At 38.7% G+C, this 24,306-nt stretch overlaps 1 protein-coding gene across 1 annotated transcript; it reads left to right on the forward strand.

Moving 5' to 3' along the window:
- The first annotated feature begins 122 nt into the window (after positions 1 to 122).
- LOC127801979 (4-hydroxy-tetrahydrodipicolinate synthase, chloroplastic-like) lies at positions 123 to 22,965 on the forward strand. The gene is made up of 3 exons (XM_052337566.1): positions 123 to 506; positions 21,227 to 21,310; positions 21,598 to 22,965. Exons 1-3 carry the CDS (start codon positions 427 to 429, stop codon positions 22,523 to 22,525), a joined length of 1,092 nt encoding a protein of 363 aa, XP_052193526.1. The 5' UTR covers positions 123 to 426; the 3' UTR covers positions 22,526 to 22,965.
- The last annotated feature ends 1,341 nt before the right edge of the window (positions 22,966 to 24,306 follow it).

The following is a 24,306-nucleotide window of genomic DNA, read 5'->3' on the forward strand; positions in this document are numbered from 1 at the left end:
CGAGATATAAAAAATATTTTTATCATTTATGATATATTAAATAAACTAAAATATAGCATAAAAGGTACCAATTACATACTCGAAGAGGTCATATATTTGACTTTGTGATTGACAAAATATACACGGAAACGGAAGGGACCATTTGCCGAGCTTAAAAGGCCTAACCACGATTACGGCTGCAATCTCAGAACCCCTCTTTCCGCTCTCTCGACACCGTGCCGGAATCTGACGTCCACAGCGCCGTACGCTCCGCGACGCTACCACTACGGCCAGCCTCCTCCCCATTCCCCCCATTCTAACAACGGATATCATCTCAATTTGCTGAATTAGCGATTTGTTCTTGTGAAAAGCCGCGAAGGGAGAATTCTGTGGAATTTTTTCTTCTCGAACTCTGTGGGATTAGTTTCGGCTGTGGTGGATATCGGAATGTCGGTTTTGGCTCCACAGATGTCTGCGCTCAAGAGCTATGGCGTCTGCTTAAGGAATGCTGCCGATGGCGACAAGAGGTTAATCTAATTTTGCTTGTTTTCCATTGATCCGCTCTGGTTTCCGAGTAAAAATGCTTAAGTTTTCTCCTCACAGTTCCTTTTTTTTTTTTCTTCAAATCAGGCAAATTTATAATTGCTTTCGATTCATATTGATAATTTACACGGGGTGAAAATGTGAAGTGTTCTCTAAACAATAGCATTGTGTGCTACCGTGGACAATTGAATTTGTTGTTAGCACCAATGACTTGCCGCTATTGTTGGCACGGTAACTTCGCGTTGATCATTGAACTTGCCGATAGTAATTTCAAAACGTAATTTGTCTTCAATTAAATTTGAATTTCATTTGGGCTTGGAAAATGAGAAAACAAAAAAAAAAAAAAAAAGAAAAAAAAAAAGAAGAAAAAACTTAAAAAGAATATCTAGGTTGGTGAAATACTCAAAATAGATGAAATGAAGTGTTTTAGAATGATGCCCAATGTTCATCAAGTGCAAATTAATGAATAAAATAATAAACCCTAAGCCCAATGTTATTCGTATATATGAATTACAGAATATGATGATATCGGGAATAATCCAATATCAAACCAGACAACTTGGCTAATAATTAAGTTGGTTGCTATTTTTTCCCTTCTCATCATTTATCGAAAAAAAAAAGAAAAAAGAAGCAACCAACCCTTTGGGACATGCAATTGTTTAGTAACCCTCCAAGTAATAAGATGGAAACAACTATGGGGCAAATCTAAAATTCCACTGTCATCAATGGTAATGGATACAAGACAGACTCCAAATAATGGGAAACCAACTGCCCTTTAGTATGTGCCCAAATACTTAAGAAATAACCAAAAATTAGGAGATAATGCAAAATCATCTTAGCGCAAAAAATGCCAAAACAGTGCCTTTTTCCTTCTCTTGCACGACATGAGCCAATAAAAAAAGTACTAAGATCTTGGACTGGAAAATTTAAATTAGTTAATATAGAGATATGCTTGACATCAATTGAATATTTTATGCTAGGTCATGAATTCAAAATTTAAATATGTATAATGTAAGCTAAAGTTAAGTGAGCAAAGCCTACAGATACTTTCATGAAAGCCTAACTATTAGGAGGAAAACCATGAACTAGTTTGCACTCAGATCATACAAGCACTTGGACTCACTCTTATGACTTGATTTGTTACGCTTTGCTAGTTGTTAGACCTAAAGTAGGCACTCCATTGCTTCCTAGAATCCTTGATACACATGAAGTCGTGCTTAATGCCATCAATCGTCACCTTGCTAGAACCCATAAGGTAAAAGTAGATCTTTTATGTCTGCATCCTTGAAAAAATCAGTGAAGACTTAAATATTAAAATTCTCAAATAATCTTTTTTATGTGTTTTAGAAGTTCTTGTATCTAAAAGTTTTCAATAATCTCTCTTTTGTACATATCTCCAATTTCTATATAAAGAAATCCCATGACCATATGTTTGTTGCAGAAGTATATATATATTAATGTTCAAAAACTCATCCATTCTTGTGAACAGAAATTTTGGATTAGTTTTGTAAGGTCTCAAATGGAAATTGCAGTTTGAACAAATTTAAACAAGCTGAATAATGGAAAGCTTTATTCGAGTACCTTAGATGAATTACTGGTGTAGAAAGAAGGAATACTCGATTACAAAGGAATGCTTTCTCAAACTTTTATTAAACTCCTATATGGTATATATACCGAAGACATCTAAAATTTCTCATAAAATATGGGAATACATTTGAATTCTGATATGATAAAAGATAATCCTAAAAAACTTAAACTTTAATCTTTGCTGGAATTATCTTCTATGAACTGTTTAATCTCCTTTTTTTTCAGAACCCTATCCTCTTATCCTGTAACCTTCTCTTATCTCTTATCTCTTATCTCTTATCACTTTATCTTGAAAATATCCCAACAACTTTACCACCTGATTTTCGGCTATGATAGAGATAATCAAGATTCAAGTTTTAATTTTTCCAACACTCCCCCTCAAGATGGTGAATAAATATCAATCATTCTCAGTTTGCCAACTAAGAACTCAAATGTTGGTTTGGACAAGGCTTTTGTAAAAATATTAGCTTCCTGATCTTTTGTAGAGACATACGATAGGTTAAAAACTTCTGAGTCCATCTCATGTTTGATGAAGTGTCTATCAATACACACATGCTTCATCCGATCATGTTGTATAGATGGACTAAATCTAACCTTATTGCTAATTTACGATCACTAAACAACTTTCATAGGATCTATTCTAGGTATGTTTAGGTCCCTTAGAAGTCTCTCGATCCAAATGAGTTCACACACTCCTTATGTAATTGCCCAGTATTCTGCTTCGACACTGCTCCTAGCCACAACAAACTGTTTCTTGCTCTTCCATGTTACAAGATTTTTCCATTACTTAGTGCAATATTGGGTTGTAGATTTGTTATTTTCAATTGACCTAGCCCAATCTGCATCTACAAACTCTTCTATATCTCGGTTTTCACTTTTCTTAAATAGAATTCCCTTGCCTGAAGTTCCTTTGAGATACTTTAGAACATGATTAGCTGCCTCTAAATGTTGCTTTGTGAGAGAATGCATAAACTTATCGATCACACTAACACTAAAAGCAATATCAGGCTTAGTGAGTGATAGATATATTAATTTACCTACTAGTCGTTGGTATTGTTCATGATCTACTAGAGGATCATTCTCAATGGCTTTCTATTTCCAATTTCTTTCCAAGGGAGTGTTGGCATGTTTGCATCCAAGCTTCCTTATTTCCTTTAGCAAATCTAGAACATATTTCCTTTGAGTAATAAATATTCCCTATTTTCTTTGAGCTATTTCCATACCAAAGAAATATTTAAGAGTTCCAAGATCCTTAACCTGAAATTCATTTTTTAGGTGAGTTTCTAGTTATGTAATTTCTTGATAATCATCACCTATAATCACAATATCATCCACGTATACAATCATGATAGCTCTTTTCCACTTGCTGATTGTTTTGTGAACAGTGTGTGATCATCTTGTCCCTGAATATATCCAATGCCTTTTAATGTAGTGTTAAATCTAGTAAACTATGCTCTATGAGATTGTTTTAATCTATAGAGTGATTTCTTAAGCTTGCATACCTTGTTGTTTCCTTCTTCAAATCCAGGGGGGTAGCCTCATAAATACTTCTTCCTCCAGATTTCCATTTAAAAATGCATTCTTGATGTCCATTGATAAAGTTCCCAGTTTATGTTAACTAGAAGAGATAAAGGAACCTTGATTGAATTCATCTTGGCTACCAATGCGAATGTTTCTTCATAATCGATCCCATATATTTGGGTGTATCCTTAATCCACTAATCTTGCTTTGTATCTTTCAATCTCCCCATTAGGCTTGAATTTTACAGAGAATATCCATTTGCAACCCACAATTTCTTTCATTGGGGAGAATGAACTGCTCTCATTTCCAAAAGTGTTCTCATTTCTTCATCTACAACAGCTTTCCACTCAGGATCTTGTAGATCTTTCTGAATATCCTTTGGAATCTCCATACTATCTACACTTGCAACAAATGTCCTATACTGATTAGACAATTTAGTGTAGGTTAAGTGATTTGATGTAGGGTGTTATTGAGTGCATGACAATACTCCTTTCCTGAGAGCATTTGGAAGGTTTAAGTCATTGGTCATCATACCTTTGTTTGTGGGTTTTAGACTTGGCCTTGATTCAAATGACTATACAACTTAGGGATCTTTCGGTTTCCTTGAATAAACCATGGTTGGTTTAATGATACTAGGTTCTCCCCCTCTAGTCAATACCCGATGATGTGCTGAAACTTTTGAATTTGGGCTATGAGAAGGAAGAGAATTTTGGCAGGGAGAGTGAGACGGAAGTAATATGGGTGGAGATGGAAGTATCCCGGTGATTATCTTCACTTACTTTCTCCTCCTAAAGAGAATTATGGGGAAAAAAGTTTGGTCCTCAAAAAAGTTAACATCATACGAACATAGATTTTGTTTAAAGAAGGGTTGTAGCACTTGTACCCTTTTGTGGTTGGTGAATATCCCACAAACACACGTTTAATGGCTCTTGGATCAAATTTTCCTTTCTGAGGCTGCTGATTATGGACATATACAGTGCAGCTGAAAATTCTTAGAGATAGTGAGTTGACTAACCAGACTTGAGGGAGTGTATCAAGTAAGCAGCTGAGAGGAGTATGAAGATTAAGGGTTTTTTGGAATAAGCGATTGACGAGATAGGTTGCTGTTAGAATAGCTTCCCCCAAAATGAGTTAAGAAAATGGCTAACAAACATAAGGGATCAGGTTACTTCTAGTAGGTGTTTATTTCTCTGTTTAGCCGCTCCATTTTGTTGGAGTGTATAGATGCAAGAACTCTGATGAAATATACCCTAATCAATAAGGTATTGTTTTAGGTCATTTGTAAAATATTCCTTTCCATTGTTGGTTCACAAAATTTGGATTTTGGCTTGAAAGACAATGGTAACATGTTTATGAAATTGTTTGATAATGGTGTTTGCTTTGAATTTTTCTTTCATAAGGTACACTCAACATACATGAGTATGGTCATCAATAAAAGTAATGAACCATTTAGAACCTGTTAGAGAAGTAGAATGAGAAGGACCCCAATTGTCACTATGTATAAGATGAAAAGGTTTTGACATTTGATATGGATGAGACGGATAATTGCTCTTGGTTTGTGTCACGTACCTAGGGTTCAACCTAGGGTTAAGAGATAGTCAGAAGGAATTTGGGGAAGATAGATCAGAAGAGATAAGAGGGAATTAGGGAAGAACAAAACAACGAGAGAGATTAGGGAGAACTGAGAGAAAGAGAGGGAAATTGAGAGATTTTGAAAAATCATATTTCATTCAATGATATGGTTGTCTTTTGAATCAGATTGGATCAGCCTTATCTATTGATCTAGTTGCTAGGTTTGGCACCAAATAGGGCTACCAATTATTCAAATCAATACAGCTGGAGGTTGTTACAATACAACTAAAAGAAATTCATCTATTATCTAATTACTCCTATGTCCTTGGGTCATGACAATTTCCCTCCCCCCGAGAGAGTTCTTGTCTCCAAGAACTTGCTATAGTTGGTCCTACTTTTGTCAGACCGCTAAGTGTGGCAATGGGATTCTCACTGTTTCGGTGAGATTTAGATGAAAATTAAAGGGGGATTTAGAAGGAATTTGGGGGAATTGAGAAGAATAGAGAACGAGTAAGAGAAAGAACGAGAGAGAGAGAAGAGAGAACGTGGGAGAGAATTCTGGAAATTTGTATTGATTGAATAATGGATAATTTGGTAAAGGCTCAATAGGCCTTTATATCGATACAACAAGGAATCTCCTGTACATCCACTTGTCCACCCTTTCTACCTTCTAGAACAATTGGTTACAACCACCTAGGTATAACCCTCCCTCAACCTACAACTATGGTACAACTCCTCATAGCCTAGGTACATGACAATGCCCTCTCCCTTAAGAGTTTTCTTGGCCTCAAGAAATGCTAAGGAGCTGGGAAACACATGGAAACTGCTTGAGAAGATCTGGTAAGTACTCCTAGGTGTTGTTATTTGGGTGGAGGCGGGACCACTTCACCAAAACTTGTGTCAAGGGGGCCCTGTGCTTGTATAAGACCCTCTGATCGATTATAGCCACTGGTTCCTCATCAGGATCAGTATCCTTTATGAAGGAAGGTAAGGATGGACTAGCTGGTTGTGTGCCTACCAACCCCTTGAGCATAGACACGTGAAATACGGATGAATTTGGCAGTGATCTGATAGTTGGAATTGATAGGCAACCTGTCCAAATCTGGCTGTAACCGGAAAGGGCCCATAAAACGTGGGACTGAGTTTAGTGACCTACCCCTTTGAAAGAGCCTTCTGATGGGCGTGCTTTAGCCTTAAGTAGACGAGATCCCCCACATTGAACTCCCTTTCACTCTACCTTCTATCTGCAAACTGCTTCATGTGATTCTTAGTACTTGCCAACTCCTCCTTCAGGGATTGAAGGACTTGATGTCTCTGTTGTAGGTAAGTATCTACAACTGCTACCATGGTTGGCCCAACAATGGCTAGTAGGAGTGGAGGTTTGTACCCATGCATAGCCTCGAAGGGGGACATTTTTATTGAGTTGTGGTGGCAAGAATTGTACCACCATTAGGGCAACGAGAGCCATTTGTGCCAGCCCTCGGGCTGTAAGAAACAAAGGCAGTGTAGGTAGGTTTTGAGGCATTGGTTAACTCTCTCTGTTTGTCCATTTGTTTGGGGGTGATAAGCCGTGGACATGTGTAGCTTAATCCCCAAAGATTTCAGCAATTCCTTCCACATCAAGCTGGTGACTAACTTGTCCCTGTTAGAAACTATATTATGTGGTACCCCATGCAACTTCACCACTTGATCTAGGAAAACCTGAGCCATCTCTTGAGCTGTGAAGGGGTGGGGAAGCCCAAGGAAATGGGCGAACTTGGTGAACCGGTCAACTATCACACAAGTATGCAGTCCTTTCCTTCAGATCTAGGTAGCCCTTGATAAAATCAATTGAAATGCTACTCCACGCTTGGTCAGGGGTTGCCAATGGCTGCAGCAACCCTGGGGGTGCGACCATCTCATGCTTGCACTGCTTACACATGTCACACTTCATCACATATTCCATCACAGATTGCTTCATCTTTGGCCAATAGCTGTTTCACCTTGTGGTAAGTGTTTTGTATCCCTGAATGTCCTCCTAAAGGAGATCCATGCAAGGATTGCAGAATCCTACTTTTGAGTTGATCACATCCCCCGACTACCAATCTGCCCTAGTACCTTAGGAGTCCATTAGTTAGTGTGAACCCCTGTCAGCTGGAAGGACTGATAGCCAATTGTTCCAGCAGTTCTCTAGTCCACTCATCCCCTTCGTAGCTTGCTGGTAATTCCTGATTACCAATCAGGAATTACTGAAGTAATGGCGACAGATTCTCCTTCTTCAAAACAATGGGACAATGCATCAGCTGTGACATTCTCCTTGTCAACTAAAAAACATGAATGGTCTTTTTAATCTTGTTTTAATCAAGAAGCACACGAGTACAATAAATAACAATCATCTTCTTGCTAATTTTAGGAAGATTCTAACTGCTATACAAGAACCTATTTTTAGAAACTATAAATAAAGAAACAAAAGGCTATATACAGATTTACATTCCTACTTTAGATGATCCTATCCTAGGCACAAGATCAACTAAGAATAGAAAGATATAAGAGACTAATTGATTGACTAAAAGAACAGCCAATCGTAATCCTTAGATATCAGCTGAATTAGGAAGCTTCCATTCCTTGCTGCTGCCTTGCATTAAATACTCGCTAACACTCCCCCTCAAGATTGGAATGGATATCATCCATCCTAATCTTGCTAGAAAGTCTTCGAAATACCATTGGAGGTAATCCCTTTGTAAGAATATCCGCTACTTGATCACTAGAGGAGACATAAGGAGTGCAAATCAAACCATTGTCCAATTTTTCTTTGATAAAATGTCTGTCCACTTCAATATGCTTGGTTCTGTCGTGTTGAACTGGGTTGTGGGCTATATTGATCGCAGATTTGTTATCACAATAGAGCTTCATAGGACCTTGCCATTGAATTTTTAAGTCCTCCAAAATAATTTTTAGCCATAACAGCTCACAAATACCCAAAGCCATAGACCGGAATTCTACCTCAGGGCTAGATCGGGCTACAACATTCTGTTTTTTACTCCTCCATGTCACAATATTCCCTCCTAGGAAAGTGCAATAACCTGAAGTTGATCTCCAATCCACCATTGAACCTGCATAGTCTGCATCAGTATAAGTTTCAAGAGTCAAATCATCACCTTTTTTAAACAGAATTCCCTTGCCAGGCGCTCCTTTAAGATAGTGAAGTATCCTATAGACTGCTTTCAAATGAGGTTCTCTCGGACTGTGCATAAATTGACTAACTACTCCAACTGCATAGGCGATGTCCGGCCTAGTGTGAGCTAAGTAGATGAGTTTCCCAACCAGCCTTTGATAAGACCCTATATCCACTGCATTTTCTCCTAGAGCTTCTCCTAACTTGTGATTTGGATCAATTGGGGTGTCCACAGTTTTGCATCCCAGCATCCCTGTTTCATTTAATAAGTCGATGATATATTTTTGCTGAGAAATAAAGATACCTTTTTCCGAATGAGCCACTTCTATACCCAAGAAATACTTTAGTCTCCCCAGGTCTTTAATTTCAAACTCTCGAATTAGGCATTCTCGCAGCCGTTGCATTTCGGTTTCATCACTCTCTGTAACCACAATATCATCAACATAAACAATAAGTATAGTGACTCCCCCTGAAACCGAATGCTTCACAAATAGAGTATGATCTCCTTGGCTTTGCTTGAACCCTTGAGCAACCATTGCTTTTGTAAAACGACCAAACCATGCACATGGTGATTGTTTCAAGCCATATAGGGCTTTGTTCAACTTACACACCTTCTTTTCTTGATTAGGAAGCTCATATCCTGGAGGAATGTCCATGTACACTTCCTCTTCAAGATCCCCATGTAAAAAAGCATTTTTGACATCATATTGGTGTAATTTCCAGCCAAGGTTAATTGCTAAGGATAGAAGGACCCGAACTGTATTTAATTTCGCAACAGAAGCAAAGGTGTCTAAATAATCAATACCATATACCTGAGTATACCCTTTGGCCACTAATCTGGCCTTATAGCGGTCTAGGGAGCCATCAACTTTGTACTTGACAGTATAAATCCACTGGCAGCCTACAGGGTGTTTTCCTTCAGGTAGATCAACAATTTTCCAGGTCTGGTTTTTCTGTAGGGCTGCCATCTCTGCTTCCATGGCTTCTCTCCACTGCTTATGTCCTATTGCTTCAGAAAACGTCTTTGGAACAAAGGTAGTATGCAGGGTAGTGAGAAAAGCTTTGTGAGGAGAGGATAATTTTGAATAGGAAAGAAACAAATGTATGGATGTTTGGTGCAGGCTCTAGTTCCCTTGCGAAGAGTAATAGGCCAATCCAAATCATTAGGGAGATCGGCAGATTCAAGGGTCACAAGATTGGGACTTTCAGGGCTGTTGTTAACAGCAGTTGGAGATTCCGTGAGGATGTTACCTGAGGTTGAGTTGATAGAATCAGTAGCTCTATCATCTGCAAGAGTAGGCTCTGTGGAGGAGGATGCTGGATCTAGTATAGGAATTTCAGCACCTTTTCTTCTTGAGTAAACCTGTAATGGCCGAGGGGATTTCGGAATGATTCTGTAACTCCTGTTTTCTGGGTGCTCTCTGGCTTAGCAGCCGGTAAAGGAAACAAAGGTTGATTCGGGCAAGTAGGAGTAGGAACCATAGACTAATTTGGGTCAAGAGATGAATGATCGGATTGATGGAAATAGGACTCTTCTTCTGTAAATGTGACATCGGCTGACACAAAGAATTTTTTTGTAGGAGGGTGATAACACTTGTAACCTTTTTGAGTGGCTGAGTACCCAATAAATATACATTTTACAGCTCTTGGGTCTAGCTTACCCCTGCTAACGGAAGGAATATGAACAAAGGCACTACACTCGAACACCCTAGGCTGCAGACTTGGACTGATCATACGACAATCAGGGAATGACTTAGTAAGCAATTGGATTGGACTACAAAACCCCAGAAGCTGAGATGGTAAGTGGTTGATAAGGAATGTGGCTGTTAGAGCAGCTTCCCCCCAATAATGTTTGGGAACATTATGGTGAAAGAGAAGTGCCCGAGTAACATTTAGAATGTGCCCAATTTTCCTTTCAGCCACCCCATTTTGTTGGGGAGTGTAGGGACAAGATGATTCATGTATGACTCCCTGTTTTAGGAAAAAATCAGATAGGGAATGATTGAAAAAATCTCTAGCATTATCTGATCTAATCCTCTTAATGCTCACTCCAAACTGATTTTTAATCATGTTGAAGAATGTGAGAATCACATTACTTACATCAGCCTTAGTTTTTAAAAGATATAGACATGAGGTTCGAGTACAATCATCAATAAACACTACAAACCACTTTGCTCCAGAGATATTAGACATAGATGAGGGACCCCAGATGTCACTATGAATAAGGGAAAAAGGTGAACAAGACCTTTTATTTGAGGAAGTAAACGTGGATCTCCGATGCTTAGCCATTTCACATACAGAACAATGAAAGACAGCAGTACTTAGACCCTTGAATAAATCTGGAAACATGTTTTTGAGAAGGAAAAAAGATGGATGACCTAATCTGTAGTGATGCAACCACAGATGGTTTTTATTAGACTGAGCTAAACATGATATGATCTGATCTTTCCCTTGTCCTCCCTGCTCTCTAGGTTCCTCAAAAAGAAATAGGCCTGCTTTCTCTTTAGCAAGTCTAATTCTTCTCCTCGTGCCTTGCTCCTGCATCTCGCAATGGGTTGCACAAAATATGATATTGCAATTAGAGTCTGAAACAAGTTTATGAACAGATATTAGGTTAGCAAAAAGTTTGGGGACGTGCAACACATTTTTAAGGGTGAGGTGCCGACTAAGAATCACATCACCTTGGCCTGCCACAGTGGTTGAAGAACCATCTGCTAGGGTGATTTTTCTGGAACTAGGAAAAGGAATATAAGAACTGAAATGGGTTGAAATTGGTGTCATATGATCAGTGGCACCAGAATCTAAGATCCATGAGGTAGGGGAATTATTTTCTGAAGCATATAGGCTATAAGATATGGTAGAGATACCTGTGAGAGCAAGAGAGGCTACACCCTCAGTTTCTGTACCTTTTCCGAGGGATTCCAATAGTTTTCTCAGCTTGTCAATTTCCATTTGATTCAGTTCTGGGACATTTTCTTGCTCGGGTTCCTTTTGATTTTGAGGCTGTGGGTTACTGCTGGCCGCCATATACACCTGGCCAGAATTCTTCCCTGAAGATCCTCCCTTATTAGGCCGCCCATGAAGTTTCCAACACTTCTCTATGGTGTGCCTAGGCTTTTTGCAATAGGTGCACCATAGGTTATCTCTATCAAAGGGCTTCTTCTCATCCTTTCCTTTGTTTTGGGCCTGACCTTTTAGAGACAATAGAGCCGAAGTTTCTATTGAATTGGTTTCTAACATAACACCTCTCCTTCCTTCTTCTGCCCGAACTATAGAAATAACTTCATTGAGGGACGGTAAATCTTCTTTTCCAAGAATCTGAATTCTCACAGCATCAAAATCAGTATTTAGCCCAGCTAGAAGATCATATATCCTTTCCTTTTCAACAAACCTCTTGTGTAATGCAACATCTTCGCTGCATGTCATCTTTAGACACTAGTAATGGTCTAATTCCTGCCACATAGTTTGCAAAAGATTGGCATATTCTGTGATTGATCTAGTACCTTGCTTTATTGCTGCCACTTTAGTTCGGAACTCATAGATCTGGGCAGCATCTTTGATCTTGGAATATGTCAACTTGATAGCCTCCCAAATCTCCCTTGACGTCGATAGGAACATCACTGTGTCGCTGATTTCAGGGACCATAGAATTCCATAACCATGACATTATTAAAGAGTCTTCTTCGTCCCATGTAACAAACCTTGGGTCATCGGTCTTAGGGCCAGTCCCTTCTAGGTGACTAAGCCTCCCTTTGCCCTGAAGAATGGTCCGAACCAATTGAGACCACTTCAAATAATTCTTACCATTTAAATGGTAAGCTATCTGAAGGCTTGGCAGATCCCCACTGGTATTTCTGCCATTGTTGCTGGTCATTGAAGGTTCAGCCACTCTCCTATTGCTGGAATCGGTAGTCTCAAGGGTTTGAGTATTAGACATGATTCAAGCTGGACTGAAGAAAGAAGGAAGGGATCAAGTTGAACCAAGGAGGAAACGGCCACAATAGTTTCACAGATCGGAAAGCTATTGTCTTGGCTCTGATACCATGTCAACTGAAAAACATGAATGGTCTTTTTAATCTTGTTTTAATCAAGAAGCACACGAGTACACATCTTCCTGCTAATTTTAGGAAGATTCTAACTGCTATACAAGAACCTATTTTTAGAAACTATAAATAAAGAAACAAAAGGCTATATACAGATTTACATTCCTACTTTAGATGATCCTATCCTAGGCATAAGATCAACTAAGAATAGAAAGATATAAGAGACTAATTGATTGACTAAAAGAACAGCCAATCGTAATCCTTAGATATCGGCTGAATTAGGAAGCTTCCATTCCTTGCTGCTGCCTTGCATTAAATACTCGCTAACACTCCTTCCCCTTTTTGTATTGTATAACATAATCAAGTCCCATGAACTTGGTCATTCCTTTCCTCTGTAATTGCATGTGTAGCTTTTGTTGTAGTAGAAATTTTAGGCTCTCGTGATTGATTTTTATGTGAAGAAATCCAATAGAACAATGAAAAACTATCGTACTCTTCTCCATTAGCAGCTAGAATTAAATATACAAGACTCCTAGTTTGATACAAACTTATCTCCTAAATTTTAGCTATTAGATAAACTCCTAAATTCTAGTACAAGATAACAAGATAAAATAACTCTAACTAAATTTACAAATACACATATATAGATTAGCTTGAGGATAACTCAGGAGAGTTATCCTCCTCTTATTCCTTTCATCTTATTCACGGATCATCTCCTCAATCCTTTAGGATTGATTGTTTGCATCTTTATCTTTCAACACCCCCCCTCAAGCTAAGGAATATATATATCAAATATTCCCAGTTTGCTTCTTATATATTCAAAACTTTGTTTTTCCATTGCTTTGGTCAAAATGTCTGCATGTTGTTCTTCTATTGGAACATAAGTCAACTTAATGTTGCCATCCTCAAGCTCTTGTTTGACAAATGGCGATCAATTCGGACATGTTTCATCCTGTCATGCTGCACCGGATTGTTGATAATGTTGATAGCTGATTTGCTATCACTATAAAGAATTTTAGGAGATAATATTGGCATAGATAAGTCATTCAACAGTCTTTCCACCCATACCATTTCACAAATTGCTTGAGCAATTGAGCAATACTCTGCTTCAGCACTGCTGCGAGCTACCACTTGTTTCTTGCTCCGCCAAGTCACCAAGTTACCCCATAATTTTGTACAATAGCCTGATGTGGATTTGCTATCTTCCACAGCACCTGCCCAATCAGAATCTACATAGCCTATTATCCCTTTGTCTCGGCTTTTTGTAAATAGTAGACCCTTACCCGGGGTTCCTTTAAGATATTTAAGGATGTGATGAGCGGCTTCCAAGTGTCTCCCAATCGGTGAATGCATAAATTGACTAACAATACCCACAACATAAGTAATATCCGGTCTTATGAGACAAATAAATTAATTTGCCTACCAATCGTTGATACATGCCTTTGTCCACTGTATGCTCTTCTTTTCCTTCTTTGTTCTTCCAGTTGGATTCTAGAGGTGTGCTTGTTGGTTTACACCCCAATTTTCCCGTCTCTTTTAGCAAATCAAAAGTGTACTTTCTTCGGGATACAAAAATGCCATTCTTACTTCTTGCAACTTCCAAACCAAGAAAATATCATAGTTCTCCTAGCTCTTTTACTTCAAAGGCCTGCCTTAGTTGTTCTTTTAGTTTCTCAATTTCTTGGTTATCATCTCCCGTGATAATGATATCATCCACATAGACTATTAGAATTGTTCTCCTACCATCCTCCTTGATCTTTGTAAAGAGTGTGTGATCCGCTTGTCCCTACTTATATCCCGACTTGTATAGAGTATCACTAAATCTTTTAAACCATGCTCTAGGTGATTGCTTTAAGTCATATAGAGATTTTTTCAATTTGCATACCTTATCTCTTGTTTTGTCTTTCTCAAACCCCGGTGGTATTCTCATGTAAATCTCCTCCTCTAAATCTCCATTTAGGAAGGCGTTCTTGATGTCCAATTGGTGCAATCTCCAGTCCAGGTTTGAGGCTAAGGACAGTAGAATCCGAATTGAATTGAGTTTGGCCACGGGAGCGAACGTTTCTTCATAATCCAAATCTTGAGTTTGAGTAAATCCCTGGGCTACAAGCCTTGCTTTATACCTTTCTAGACTTCCATCTGATTTATATTTTAGAGTGAATACCCACTTGCTACCAACTGCCTTCTTCCCCTTCGGAAGATCCATAATTTCCCATGTACCATTTTTCTCCAAGACTATCATTTCTTCCATAATTGTCATCTTCTAGTTTTCATCCTGCAATGCTTGATAAACATTTCTAGGAATAGCTACACTGTCTAAACTGGTAGTAAATGCCTTAAAGGAGGGAGACAATTTTGAGTACCCGATGAAATCATTAATAGGATGCTTGGTGCACATCCTTTTACCTTTCCTCAATGCAATTGGGACACTTAAGTCATCAGCAAGTTGTTGTTGTATATCAGTATCAACTGTCTTGTTTGGACTTACCTCCAGATTGGACAGATTGGTTGGCTGAATATTAGCAACTTTAGGTCTTTTGGAATAAACCTTTAGAGGTTTAGTCAGATCTTGATCACCCTACTGGATTTCAGTCTCCTCTTTCTCCTCCCTTTGATGAGTTTCAGTAGGAGGAATATTAGTAAAGGGATTGAGAGGCACAAAGATGACTGTACTCCAATTGTGGACTGGATTTTCATTTTGAGTAGTATTGTGGAATGGTTGGTTCTCGAGAAATGTGATATCACAAGAAATAATGAACTTGCGGGTTTTGTTAGGTTATAACACTTATAGCCTTGTTGGGTAGGAGAGTATCCAACAAACACACATTTAAGAGCTTTTGGGTCAAGCTTGGATGGATTTAATTGGTTCTAATGTACGAAGGAGGTACACCCGAAGACCTTAGGAGCAAGATTGTTTAAGGCCCTGAAATAATGAGGGAAAGCTTCAAGAAAGACATTTAAGGGGGTTTTATAGTTTAAGGTCTTTGAAGGAAGCCGATTGATGAGGTGCTATAAGAACAGCCTCTCCCCAATAAGAATGGGGAACTGATTGAGTAAACATAAGAGCCCTAGCTGTCTCAAGTAAATGCCGATTCTTTCTCTTGGCTATCCCTTTTTGTTGAGGGTTATATGGGCAAGAGCTTTGGTGAACAATATCATGCTCATTTAGATAATGGTTAAAGTCATTTGAGAAGTATTCTCGACCATTGTCACTTCTTAAAATATGAATGGAAGTTTGGAAAATATTCTTAATCATGAGATGAAATCGTTTGAAAACCATATAGGTTTCAGATTTATCTTTCATGAGGAAGACCCAGCTTACTCATGTGTGATCATCAATGAAGGTGATGAACCACCTAGTGTTTGTTAGATTTGAAAGTCTGGTTGGTCCCCAAATGTCACTGTGGACCAAATGAAATGGATGGGATGGCTTGTAAGAGTGTTTCGGATGAGAGCTCTTAGTTTGTTTTGCAAGAATGCAATGTTCATAATAGAAATTCTGAATTTTATTGATAGAAATTGAAGGATATAAGACCCTAAGATACTCAAAACTAGGGTGTCCTAATCTTTGATGCCATAACATTAAATCAGAATCTGAAACTGCAGCTAAAGAGGATTGAACAAATAACCTACACTCCTTTTGGTAATCAAGATTGACGATTTGATATAGACCTTCCTTCTCTTCAGCTTTGCCAATCGTCCTCCTTGAAGATTTGTCCTGAAAAACACAATGGGAAGAAGAGAATATCACTGAACAGTCCTTATCTTGAGTAATCTTGCTTACTGACAGCAAGTTACATTTCAAATTTGGCACATAAAGAACTGATTCTAATTTTAGCCCTGCAACATACGCTGTGCCCCTTCCTTGGACAAGTCTTAGTTCCATCAGCCATAAATACAGTAATATTCTGATCACAAGATTTAAAATTGAATAGAATTTCAAGATCACATGTCATGTGTTCTGATGCACCGGTATCTATAATCCAAACAACTGTGGTCAGCCTTTTAGAGAACAAAGAATGACTGATCTTACCTTGTTTAGCTAAGGATACCACCTGATTGTTGTTGTTGTCCATACTTTCGGTTGTTTTCTACACCTTGGGTTGATTTAGCAACTGCTGATTCAGCAACTGCTGGAGAGCTTCTAGTTGATCTGAGGTTAAAGAGATTGGCGCTGGTGCTGAATTTCCTTTTTCAGACTCTACCATATAGGCCGATTGCACACCTTTTCTTTGGTTTCTTGGTTTCCAATTGGCTGGTTTCCCATGCAGCTTCCAGCAGGTGTCCCTAGTATGATAGGGCTTGTTACAATGGTCACACCATTGCCTATCTCACTGCATCTCTCCCTTAGCTGTAATAGATGGGCGGCCATGGGATATATTTAATGCAGAACTCTGTAACATGCCTTCGTTTGTTGAACCACTAGGTAGCATCACTTTCTTTCTACTCTCCTCCCTTCTTACTTCTGCAAATACTTCTCTCAAAGAAGGAAAAGGCTTAATTCCAAGCAGTCGTCCTCTAACCTCATCCAAATCTGAATTTAAACCTTGCAAGAAGTCAAATATCCTTTCTTTCTCCACCATCTTGTTATACTTCCTTCCATCAGCCGAGCATTCCCATATGATCTCATGAAAGAGATCAACCTCTTGCCATAATTTAGTCAAGGTATTGTAATACTCAGTTACAGTATTGTTACCTTGCTTTGTTGATCGAATGGTGGATCGAACTTGGAAGTTTTGGGCAGTATTTCGAGATCTGAATAGATCTCTCGAACCGCATTCCAGATCTCGCTTGCTATTTTGTAGAAGAGGTAAGTTCTTCCTACCTTTGGCTCTATTGAGTTCATTAGCCATGCCATGACAATGGCATTCTCAGCTTCCCATACTACATATGTTGTTGAATCTTGGCTCGGCTTTATGATTTCTCTGGTTAGATAGCCTACCTTCCCTTTTCCTTTAATCACAAGCATAACTGATTGGGACCACTGTCGGAAGTTGGTTCCATTCAGCTTGTGTAAAGTAATCTGGAGGGAAGGTCCATCGAAGGCTAAGGAAGAATGTGACGAGGTTGCAGAGACTGGACTACTCTTTGTTGGAAGAGGATTAAAAGTCCCTGTATTGGCTGTTTGATCATCAGCCATGGCACAAGTTAAAGAGTTCTCTTACAATTAGAACTCTAAATATCTAGTAGTTACAGAAACTCGAAACCGAGCTCTGATACCATAAAGAAATCCGATAGAACAATGAAAATCTATCGTACTCTTCTCTATTAGTAGCTAGGATTAAATATACAAGACTCCTAATTTGATAGAAACTTATCTCCTAAACTTTAGCTATTAGATAAACTCATAAATTCTAATACAAGATAACAAGATAAAATAACTCTAACTAAATTTACAAATACACATATATAGATCAGCTTGAGGATAACTCGGGAGAGTTATCCTCCTCTTATTCCTTTCATCTTATTCACGGATCATCTCCTCAATCCTTTAGGATTGGTTGTTTGCATCTTTATCTTTCAACATTATGACAAACTGATTTCCTTCTAAGTAATATCGCCATTTTTTCACTGCAGTTAGCACCACCAATAGCTCTTTATCATACGTGCTCAGTCCTTGATGCTTAGGGGCTAATGGTTGACTAATGAAAGCCAAGGGTTTGCCTCTCTACATTAATACAACCCCTATTCCAACGTCACTTGCATTAGTTTCCAGCATAAACGACTTGCTAAAATTTGGTAGGGCCAACTCAGGAACCTCCTCCATAGCTCTTTTCAGCTGTATAAAAGCTTCCTTGGCCTTGGGACTCCAATGAAAATTCCCCTTCTTTAACAGCTCTGTGAGTGGCTTATTAATTATCCCATAATCTTTCACAAACCTTCTATAGTAGCCGATGAGGCCCAAGTATCCTCCCAAGGCCTTTATAGAGGTAGGCCTTGGCTAAGACGTCATGGCAGCCACCTTCTTCGGATCTATCCTAACCCCGGAGCTAGAAATGATATGCCCAAGATATTCAACCTGCCTTTGAGCGAAGGCACATTGACCTCTTAACATATAATCGGTTGAGCCTAAGGACCTCAAACGTAATTCTTAGGTGTTCAATATGTTTGGAAAAAGATGGGTTGTATACTAAGATGTCATCAAAAACACCAAAACACCAATATGAAATCTTGGAGATAAAGGGCAAAGATTTGGTTCATCAGGGTTTGAAACATGGCAGGGGTGTTAGTAAGGCTGAAGGGCACCACAATGAATTCAAAATGCCAAATACAGTCTTGGGTATGTCTTCGGATCTCATCCTAATTTGATGGTTACCCGATTGAATGTCTAATTTGGAGAATATCGAGGCATTATTTAATTCATCCGACAGGTCATCGATGATGGGAATTAGGAACTTATTCTTGACTGTCATGGCATTGAGCTGACTATAGTCAACAAAAAACCGCTAGGACCTGTTTTTTTTTTTTTTAACAAGCAGTGTGGGTAAGGATAAAAGGTTGAGGCTTGGTCTGATAAGGGATTTTTGGAACATTTCCTTGACCATTTTCTCAATTTCAGTCTTTTGGATTGGGGGATATCGGTAAGATCGCATGTTGATTGGTTCAGAGTTGGGTTTATTCTTGACTGTCAATAGCGAGAATGGCTTCAAGCCTTCGGCAGCTAGTATCTAGACAAAGAAGGCAACTCTAAGGGGAGCCTCATATCCCACTCTACCTTCCAAGAAAGTTGAAGTTCCCTTTAGTGCAAAGTACTGTAGAGTGTAGAAAGAATGTGAAGGGTGCCAAACCCATCTGTCCATACCTTGCCCCCTCATTGGATAACCATGGAGCAATTTGGGCAAGGTTAATAAGGGTCAATTTCCTAATCCTAAAAGTTCCATTGAATGACTTGGGACCAGAGCACTCTTTTAGGAGAAAGAGAATCTCTCCATCTTGACCCTATTTGTGTTAATGCCCAAGAAAAATGATAGAGGAATTGCTCATATAATGGCATGTTACAATTTGGAGTCCATCTGAAAACCAACTCCATAGCCATCCCTAGCCTTAACTTGTACAAACTTACGAAAGATCTCCCAACCCCTCATGGTAGCTGTCCAGATACTAACTCCTTACGAAGAATTGATACAATCAGTAGTCAACCCCCGCCCCCCGCCCCCCCCCCCCCCCCAAATTTGACTCATGACCATCAGTCCTGTATTGACACCACAGGTTGTCATGGGTTCAAGTTGTAGAAATAGCCTTTCTACAAAACAAATATAAGCCGTTTACAAAAGCAAATGTTAAAGTATTACCTTAGTTTCTACATATTTAGCAAACTAGAATGAGAGGTCATCCATAATACTGGCAGTTATAATCAATTCATGAAATTTTTTAGGATCAAAGATAGCAAACCTATTTACATACATCCACTATCTAGAGAAAGAATCAGTTAGCTTACATGTGTATTTCTCCTTACACAAGTATTTATGAGGTGAAGTTGTCAATACCGTGTTTACTATCCGAAAGATAAATGATACCACATTTCTTACCCTTGCACTTCTATTTATGTTGAAGTAATCTTCCTCTTATATTTTCTTCTCTGCTTTCATATCCTTTGGCATGTCTTGCTCACACAAACTTTCTTCATCATTTTTAATCATAATTTGTAAATCAACATTATTGCCTTCAGTGGTAACTTCTAGTTTATCACCCATCTACATATCTCAAAAATATTAATAAAATTTAATTTTTATAAAAATGTAATAATAAAATAAATTTTTAAATATCTAGGGCACCTAGATCTAGGAGTCATTTGAAAGGACTCAACCCAGATCTAGGCTCCTAGAGGATTTGGTCCCCCCATGTCTAGGAAGGGCAGATGATTCCTGAATTTGGGATGGGACATGGGCTCCCAAAGTCCTTAACTTATCCCTCATATGGTAGGGACAGAAATTTGGTCTGGAACCCAAAGAGAAGAAGAAGGGTGTGGAAGAAAGGAGTAAAAATTGTTGGATTCTAAGATTAAGTTATAAATTGAGCCTAAGAAGAGGATAAAGGGCTGGAAGAAGAGAAATTTGGAAGCTAGGGAACTGGAGATGAGAAATTGATAATAGAAAGTGAAAAGTGGGGTAGTGGGTAGGTTTGTTTTGTTTAAATTCTCTAGTTTTGGAAATTAAAAAATTAACCTTATAATTGTAAATAGTATACAAAATTTTAAGCATATTTTTATTTTGTTTATAACTAAAATATTATTTTTACAAAAAATAATAAAAAAATTAAACAGTGTAAATGAGTCAGGATTTATAAAATTAACCAAATTAATGAATGGTTCTCATTTTTGTTATTTTTGGGTTAAACGAATTAAATAAGTCTAGTTTATAGTTGTTGACACCATTAACCCATTTAATCTAATCTGTGTCATTTCAGGTTAAGCAGGTCTAATCATGTACCAGATTGCCACTCAATTGTACTTGCTTGATAAGATTAGTTTGTCAGGTGTTGGTCATTAGTTGCCCCATGTCTTGATGTGTATGGAGCTAATGTGGGGAGCTTGTTCGTCTAGATTTAGTCCTCATTTCTAGAGCTTCTACATCTAGATCACTCATTTGAATGTTGGTGTCCACTTGCTCATAATTTATGCAAGCCTTGTCATTTGTTTTCAGTATTTTTAACTGCAGTTCATATTTTAGTACAATTCATTTTGTGTGCATATTTCGGATATCTTCCATGAAGTTTTAGCCAAAAATTGCTATTGCCTTTTGTGGAGAAGAAATATCCTGATGTCTCTGGTTAACATTGTTTCTTCTATTTGGTGTGCAATGCTAATGTCATTTCCTTTTGGTACTAAGGTGGAGTACAAATTGGAGATCACCACAAGCAACCATAATACCTAATATTCATCTTCCAATGCGTAGTTTTGAAGTTAAGAACAGGTAACATGCTGTGCCATCTTTATATGCCCTTCCCAAGATTTGTACACTATAATTGGTTGTTTTATAATCCCTATAACGTGGTCAAATCATAGAATACCTATGATTTCTATTAAAAACGCATTCCATGACAAATATGTTTGATATTCCATTTACATAAAAAGAAAAATTTTGTGCAAGTTTACCAATGCTTTATATATGAAATTGAGATAGTGAGGTCATAATCTACCATGCATGTTCTATTCCCAAGTATTCTTAACAATGTGTTTATGCTTTCCTTGTGTATGCAGGACATCTGTAGAGAACATAAAATCTTTGAGATTGATTACTGCCATCAAAACCCCATATCTGCCAGATGGTAGATTTGACCTTGAAGCATATGATGCTTTGGTGAACATGCAGATAGAAAATGGGGCAGAAGGTGTAATCGTCGGTGGCACAACTGGTGAAGGTCAATTAATGAGCTGGGATGAGCATATAATGCTTATTGGTCACACGGTTAATTGTTTTGGTGGATCGATCAAAGTTATTGGAAATACTGGAAGTAACTCAACAAGGGAAGCAGTCCATGCCACTGAACAAGGTTTTGCAGTTGGAATGCATGCTGCTCTTCATATCAATCCTTACTATGGCAAAACCTCCTTAGAAGGTTTGGTTTCTCACTTTGAAAGTGTACTCCCCATGGGCCCCACTATTGTATATAATGTGCCCTCACGAACTGGCCAAGATATTCCACCGCGTGTGATTCACACTCTGGCACAGTCCTACAATTTGGCAGGCATAAAGGAATGTGTTGGAAATGACCGGGTAGAACAGTATACAGAAAATGGAATTGTGGTGTGGAGTGGGAACGATGATCAGTGTCATGATTCCAGATGGAGCCATGGTGCCACTGGAGTGATATCAGTCACCAGCAATTTGGTTCCTGGCTTAATGCGAGAACTCATATATGGAGGAAAGAACCCTTCCCTGAATGCAAAGCTCATGCCTTTGATTGAGTGGCTGTTCCTCGAGCCTAATCCTATTGGCTTAAACACAGCTCTTGCTCAGCTTGGGGTTGTGAGGCCAGTTTTCCGCCTACCTTATGTACCACTTCCTTTGTCGAAGAGGGTAGAATTTGTGAATTTAGTGAAAGAAATTGGACGGGAGAATTTTATAGGTACAGAAGATGTCCAGGTTATTGATGATGAGGACTTTATTTTGGTGGGTCGGTATTAGCTCTAAGGTAGGTTTGCTTTTGTTCAGGGATGGGCTTGGTCCTTTTTTGACAGTAAGTAATACTAAGAATTCATGTAGCCGACGTCAGTGGGATTAGGCATTGGGATGATGATGGTGATGGTGAGGCAATGTTTCTTGACTTCCTGAATAATTGTTGGACAATATGCTGGAAACTGCAGGTTTTATTTTATGGTTTTTGGTTGCGAATGAAAAGAGTAAAGGTTTTTTTTTTGGATGCTTGAACGCGAGAAACGGTGTTCCACTTATCTATCCAAGCTGCCAGGCACTTCTAAGTCAACTTACTCATTTTTCTTCTCCGTCCTCTCTGTATATGTTATGTGTAGTATACAAGCATGTATCTTTTCAATTTGCTACTATGTGCATGTTGGAATGAACTCATATGTATTTCAGTCTACTTTTGAGTGTTTTAGATTCAGTAACCTAATGCTTCCTGCCTCCAGGTGAAAAGATGAGCCTTTTCCAATATGGTTAGGTATTCTGTTTAATCCAGTGACAGATTTTATTTAAACACTAGTTAGATCCCTCACATGCTGGGGGTAACCTATGCTTGGTACCACCAGCATGCACTCCCATGTGATTTTTCAATTTCTGACTTGTATTCTGTATCTTAGTTGGTCTTCATTCAGAATATTGTCTACAACTTGCTTGAAATTGTTATATATTTCAGCTAGTGTGACAGCACTATTGCTGTGAGCTTCTGTACAATTTCTGGCTGAAGGGATCTTTCCAGGTAACCAATGCTATGTTTGGAACTTGTATTTGTTAGGGCTGAATGGGTTTTTGGTAATGTTTTCTTGCTTGGTTGTAGGGCATGCACGAAGGGTCCACAGGGACACACTTCTGCTTCATGAAGAGTTGGTGAATATTGTTAATAAAGGAATCAGTGTATTCTACTATAAATGCATGATACAAGAGAATATATATGTATAAATATTATAAGTATTTTAAGTTAATTATACTAATATTTTTATCTTATTTAACACTCTTTTTCAAACTGAAGTATATGTATTAAGCATGTCCAGTTGAACACAATTGTAATTCACACAAGAATCTCTAAGTGACTTAGTGAGTAAATTAGTCAACTAATTGTTGGAATTTACATATGTTTAGGGGTGTGCATTTTTTTAGTTCAATCGAACCGATCGAACCAAACCCACCAAACTGGTCGGTTTGATTTGGTTAATTAAGTAGCTAAAAATCGGTTCGGTTATATTTATAAAAAAAATTGGATATTTCAGTTAACCGAATTCGTCCTCCATCACCCAATGTTTTTCCCTTATTGCCCATGGTTTTACTTTTACTGCCCACGGTTTCCCCCCTCAACACACAAACTTCTTTTCTCTCTCTCTTACGTCGCCCATGGTTTACTCTCTCCCCCACCCCCCCTCACATGACCTTGACATTCTCTGGTTCCCCCCATCCCCAACCTTCCCAAACTTCTCTCTCCCTCACCCCAAACCTCTCAACCTCACGACGTCAGACGTCCCCTTTCTTTCTCTCTCTCACACGTGCGTTAGTCAATCCGTCGCCCCCTTCTCCGGCCTCACTAGTGGTCCATCGCTTCTCTCCTGCCAGCTGGCCTCTCGGTTCTCATTCTTAAGACCCCTCTCTTTTTCTCCCCCCCCCCCCCCCTCTCTCTCTCTCTTGATCTCGATCTCACTGCCTCACCTTCGTCACCCCCTTCTCGCCACCTCACGAACGTCACCTCCCTCCCGTCGCCTCACGACAGTCTCGCTCTATCTCATGGCCACATGACAATC

Source organism: Diospyros lotus, chromosome 5 (assembly GCF_014633365.1).
Source record: "Diospyros lotus cultivar Yz01 chromosome 5, ASM1463336v1, whole genome shotgun sequence".
Lineage (NCBI taxonomy): Eukaryota > Viridiplantae > Streptophyta > Magnoliopsida > Ericales > Ebenaceae > Diospyros > Diospyros lotus.